The following is a 6,199-nucleotide window of genomic DNA, read 5'->3' on the forward strand; positions in this document are numbered from 1 at the left end:
AATGTCAAAATCGAATTACCGTCCCCGGTGTTGTCAGTTACGTCGTATGTTTTGTGTGCGGGTTTTACCAATTAACCCATAAGTAAAAAAATAGTTGAGCCATGTAGTACCTTGCAAATTAACCCAGAAAACCGGTAGTTTGTTGATTGTTTATTGGTAGCGCCCCTTCGCTGCAAAAAATACAAAAACAGCGTGGTGATTAATCCTGGTGTGATTAATCCTGGTACTTTCTAAGACGGAGTCGACGTTAAGGTAAATTTAACTTAAAGAAGCACGCTTTAGGCCTCTGAACCCCACTTTGCTCTTAGTTGATTACCCTGGCCTTAACCCCACTGGCCATAGTTCTTTTAAGTTTGAGTTTGTCCGATCATTCTCATTGCCTTAACATTCTTCTTGCCTGAACTTTGTCCTTTGAACATTCTCCGTTGTATTACTTCTGCCCATCTGCCCAGTTTCATAAAAAAAATGAACAATTCTACGAGTGTTCCAAATTCAAATGCTTTTGACATTTCCAGAGACAGCATCCTTCACCATCTGGGTGAGTTTGTCAACAGTAAACTAATGGCGTTTGCGACAATAGAATCCGACTGTTGTACGTAATTTGATGATAAATACCACCCTTTCATCCGTTATTACAGAACTCCCGTCATAACTCTGCCTTCGAATTTTCTTGTGCCAAATCCAAGACCTATAAGATATAATAATTATGACAGTTTTAGTGGCGCTACAATCATTACGCTCTGCAAAGACCATAAACTTTAAAAAAAATTTAAAAAAAACATGGTTTCCCCTATCGGCATGATGGTAGATCAGTTAATTTAGAGAGCCACACCTGAGGATATTATTGCTTTTACAAATGGCCATGTTTACCACAAACAACATGTTTGTTTGTTTTTTTTTTCCTTTGAGAAAGTAATTAAAACATTTTAAATTGTGAGGATTAATCCTGACTGTTTAAAGGACTTTCTGTGGGGGCCATACACACTGCTCAACGATTTTCTTGGATCCTTAGATTCATTTGTTTGAGTGGACAAAGACGTTTTGAAATAGGCCTATATTAGCTCTCCCTCTTGTTTAAATGGGTTTCTGGTAATTCTACTCGTACACTATTCAGAGATTTACATATGCGTCTTTGGATTTAGGTTTTATGTTTTATAATGTTTAAATGGTTATAGTTTTATTTTAGGATTAATTACTACGTCTTTTTTAGCATTTCTTATTGTTGTGATAGTTGTTACTGTATGGAGGTTTTATTCTTGATCAAAAGTAGAGTAATATTTGTTTTTCTTATTGTTGTTTACTAAGTGTTATATTACGTTACTTTGAAAAATGTAAGAGAAAGAAAGTAAGAAAGAATGAAAGAATGTATACAATATATTGTTTCCTTTTTCCGATTAATTTTTTCTAAGCCAGACTTTTTCCTTACTTAACCATAGAAACCTGGAAATTAAAACTCTTGTTTTAAAAATTGTTGTTGTTGTTCTCGCCAGTTTTGAAGTGTTCATCGCCCTTTTTTAAGTTGGACCAAAAAACAAAACAGGGGTTTCAGCAAGGACTGTAGATTACTGCCATTACGACTAATAGTGCACGTCGCATCGATGGTGTGGTCGTTTAAGGATGTGTTCTAAAGAGCGCCAAAGGTCGATGAGTTCGAATAGCGTCTTGGTAATATTTTTTTTTTCAATTTTAACAATTTTGCATTTGCATTTGAAATTTCTACAAATATATATTCTAATTATTAAAAAACAAATTGTGCAAATAAACATTCTAATTATTTAAACAATTCTATCTTATTAGCTCTTCCAAAAAACTCAATATAATAACTTGTACTTGTACCGTATTTAAGCGCAGAGAAACGCGCGGACCGGTGAACCGACGGCGATCTTGTTTGTATGCAGGCTCATACACTGCTCACGGTGTTCTTTTAGTGCCTTTGATTATTGGCGCGTTAAAAATAGTTGTATATTATTATAAATAATAATATGTAAAATTTAGAATAGGAACCAAAATACTAAAACATATGTAGGTCAAAATAAAGAGAGGTTAGATAAATAAGGCATGTCACTAAATATTTATATATTTAAAATCGTGATTAATAATATGTATCTACCTCTAAGTTAAATTATAATTATTACTTAATCGTTATACCTGTAACCTGATAATTGGACAAAACAAAATCATTATTTACAGCCAAAGTACATCAAAATGTTAAGATACAGAAGGCAGTATCAACGTACATAAGAGTCAGGCAAAATATGCAAGATTCATGTTATGTAAGCCTATTTTGTCGACTATAACTATTTCCATAACCCTAACCAGGATCAGTTTAACCTTTCGCAGAATTAATTATAAATATAAGGTATGTACCGGTACTTACTGGCATAGCGACCATGTCCGTTTGCCTTCAGCTCACTTGTATCAGGTGTGAGATTCCAGACTTTGGCTAAGTTAAATACCCTGTATTTCTAATCATTTCATATTCCTCCTCTTTTGTTATCAGTCCTAATCCAACTCTCCGAAGAGACAATAGAAGAGATATAATCAACCAAGATAGTCAAAACCGAGGCCCTACGGTGTGACAGCTCCACTTAGTAACTGGGTTCCTTTGTAGCGTTGCAATCTTTCTTTGCGTCAGTGTTCAGATTAGTTAAAAGAACGGCTTGAGGTACATACACAGAATTATTGTCGTTGGGGTACAACTCAAACCTAAAATAAATAAGAATATATTGTACAGCATAATCTAACATATGAAGCGCTTATGATTTTAGAATGATTATAACAGCTTTGACAAAAATGAATATTTTTACTTTTATTCAGTATTTGCCATCATATGACCACAGATGGAACATACAGATTCAGTCTGGTTCAATAATACAATTGTCCTTAATATGAAGTCAATAGACGTTTTGTCTAACGGCAAATTAAAAATGGCGGTTATGCAAAATAGGGGCCTAGGTTCAAAGCAAAATGTTAAATATTCTTGCATATCTCTGAAATTATACTTCCTTAAATGAAGACAATGTATCAGCAGCCTAGTAAACATAGGCCTAACTGCCTTTAGAAGCGAAATATATCTATAAATCTATGTACCATCCGATTAGGCCTATGTATAAGTGCAGTATATCATTATTGAACTGATAAAAATTGAAAAGATCTTACAAAAATGGAAGGGTTATCAAAATGCACTTACTGAAAACTCTTGTTCTCTTGTTTGCGACGTCTGACCCCACTGCTTATTGCTTCTAGTCCCTCCTCTTCTATCCATAAATAGGTCAATCGTAGTACCATTAAATTAGGAAGACTACCTGTATTGAGCTTTGTAGCTAACAATTTAGCGGTTGCATTGCTTATACCATAACGCTTTGTTTCCTTGACAGATAAGCCATATCTACCTTGAAGCCGTAAGGATTTTAACTTTTTTAGGTGTGGCAGAAGATCTGTAACTAACAACTGAAACACTTTGTTTATCATCGGTGAAAACAAACCGTCTATGTATGCAAGCTCGAGGTTTCTAATCTTACTTAAACATTTGACAAGAATGTTAATGTTTTCATATGACAGCTCGTCTCCTAGCGTAATACTCAGACGTCTAAGGTCGCAAATCTCATTTAAGCCGTTCACTAAATCATCCACCACACTATTCTCCAAGGAACTAGAACGTATGTATAATCTTTCCAGATTTTTCACCCATTTTAGATTCTGAGCAAGAGCAGCGATGCTTTCTGTCGTCAGATTGGTGACGTCCAAATCTAATCTAGTTAGGCATCGTATGTATTCCAGTCGTTGTACGATCTCACGTACATCTTCTAGCATGTTTTCGTAAAGATTCAATACACATAAGCATGGTAGCGACTCTAGCATTTTGCCAATGTATCTGCAGTGCATCACTTTCAATGACGTAGAACACAGATCCACTTTCTTGAGTGATTTCATGTTTTCTAGATTTTTACAAAGTATCTCACAATGGTCTGACATATCTATGCCGTTAATTGTCAAATTTGTTATTTCAGAGAAACATATGTTTTCTACTACACACCCCATGTAAGTGTAGTCTCCCTTCCATTTTTGTATAAACTTGCACGTGTCTGCGAAGGCAAGCTTGTGAGCCAGTGGTAGATGTTGTACACCCTCTGGCAAATCGTCCTTTACCTCTTCTAAATACGACTGAAGCTTATAATTGGGTAGGATAGACAGATTTTTACATTTTTCTTTGTGTTGTTCACCAACTGCATGGAATTCTCCCCACAAATTATCAATATCACCATTGGTCTCTGCTCTAAAACAGCTAATCTTGAGGTCTTCAATACGCAATTTAAAAGTAGACATGCAGTCAGCGCTTGAAGACTCGTTCTGGCTTTCACAGTTGTTTGTCGCACCTCCAAACTTGAGCATATATGTTATTGCTTGAAGGGTACTAGTAGTAATGTTTGTAAATCGCGCACAGCACTGTTTCTCAAATACTTTGTTTAGTAAATCATTTAAAGACCCTTGAGATTGACTCTCTCTATTACACTTTAAAACTAGTTCAATGAACTCTTGCATAGACCTTGTTTTCTGTAAAGCTAACTTGTTTTCATTATAGTCTCCTAAATATGGACAATTGAGCAAAACACGGACGAGCTCACTGGTAACCAATCCTGCAACCTTACAGTTTTCTCCACTCAAAAAAACAAGGAGCAGTTCTTTGTCAAGGCACGAGTTGATGTCAGTAAACACAGGCTCACATAAATGTTTAAATGCAACGATATCTTTATCTGCTAAGTATCGTGCACCAAACCATTCTTGGAATGTTTTATGGAAAAAATCGTAATAATCGCTCTCTTCCCCTTCCTCCGATACCGGTGTTTTAGTCTCTGCATCATTGTCTGACATAATATTAGGATTGGATTGTAAAACCAGTCCCATCTTATATGCATTACTTAATAGATTGACGTCGACAAATTCGTTTTTTTCAAATATCAACTTATTTTGCATTAGGCCACTGAAAGCAAGTTTACCGAGTTTCTTAAAGGTGTCCAGTTGTTCATTTTTACACACTTTTGTAGAGTCATTTTTGTCTTCATCATAGTGTTGGATAAAGTAATCATATAACGCTTTATATATCTTACTCATTGTCTTGGGAAGAGATTTACGTTTACGAAATAGAGCACATATAAGCATACACATAATCGGTATGGTAGCAATGCCTGTATCAAGACCTGTTTCTTTTAGTTGCTTCAGCAAACACTCGCCCATTTCAGATTTCTTCTCAAAAAAACGACTTACATATCCCCTAACTTGCTCCTGAGAGTATCCCTTCACTTCATAATTCCGACTGCTGTACGTGTCTGGCGACCTGTCGAGAATTTCAAAAGCTCTCCACGGCCGGGTCGTCACAATAACAAAAGCACACTTCATTGAATCGTTATGAATGATGCTGTCAAGCTGTCCATTACTGCCATACCCACTATACTCATCTACTGCGTCGAGCAGTAGAATAATCTTCTTTGGATTATCCTCGATAAAAACGTTAAGCTTAGACTTGAGTTTCTGAATATTACGTCCAAATAGTCCTTGACGAAAGACGGCATCAACCAAGGTATCATTGCTTGTAATATGTTTCATTTTTAACAAAAATAATAGCGGTTTATCGCTGTAGGTAGGTGGGAGGCTTCCCTCGGCCCATTCTAGTGCAAGTTTTTCGAGTAAGGTTGTTTTTCCTGCACCGGCTTTTCCTCGAATAATGGTCCGCATCCCTTCTCCAGGCGTTAATGGAAATACATCTGAATACTTATTGATGCGGACTTCTATATCAAAAGCATTTGGCATTTCATATAAAAGATAAAGATTAATGAATAAATCCTTCATTTCCAATCGGTTGCGAGGATCTCTCTTTAACCAAGGAAGAAGTCGGATTTTGCAATTTGTTTTGTAGTAACTTCTTAAATCATCACGACACCTAAAAAGTTCTACTTCGGTGAGAGCAGAAGGGTGACCTGAAAAAATGTTAAATACTTAAAATAATTTAGATTATTCCTTTAACCATGTATATGAATGGAGAGAATACAATAACATGAATGGGATTTATTTTTTTAAATTTTTATTTCAACCATCTTTAAAGAGGGTAACCCTTCCAGTTTAGCCCAGTAGGTTAACTGATATTCAGGGGCCCTCTTTAATAAAATCAAAGAACAGTACAAACAACATCATTACAACATAA

General features: G+C 35.7%; 1 protein-coding gene across 3 annotated transcripts in view; it reads right to left on the reverse strand.

Annotated features, from left to right (window-relative positions):
• Window positions 1–177: 177 nt before the first annotated feature.
• The window catches only part of LOC117103207 (NLR family CARD domain-containing protein 4-like), a 32,583-nt gene continuing 26,561 nt past the window's right edge, over window positions 178–6,199 (reverse strand). For all 3 annotated transcript variants that reach the window (XM_033243744.1, XM_033243746.1, XM_033243747.1), the window contains 3 exons: window positions 3,191–5,975; window positions 2,378–2,706; window positions 178–688 (listed from right to left, as the gene is read on the reverse strand). In XM_033243744.1, the coding sequence (XP_033099635.1) occupies window positions 2,589–2,706; window positions 3,191–5,975 (2,903 nt within the window). In that variant the 3' untranslated portion in view covers window positions 178–688; window positions 2,378–2,588. The remainder of the gene's footprint in view (window positions 689–2,377; window positions 2,707–3,190; window positions 5,976–6,199) is intronic.

The sequence above is a fragment of the Anneissia japonica genome, unplaced genomic scaffold (assembly GCF_011630105.1).
Source record: "Anneissia japonica isolate Jap-2015-1 unplaced genomic scaffold, ASM1163010v1 scaffold2652_len1590060_cov184, whole genome shotgun sequence".
Classification (NCBI taxonomy): Eukaryota; Metazoa; Echinodermata; class Crinoidea; order Comatulida; family Comatulidae; genus Anneissia; species Anneissia japonica.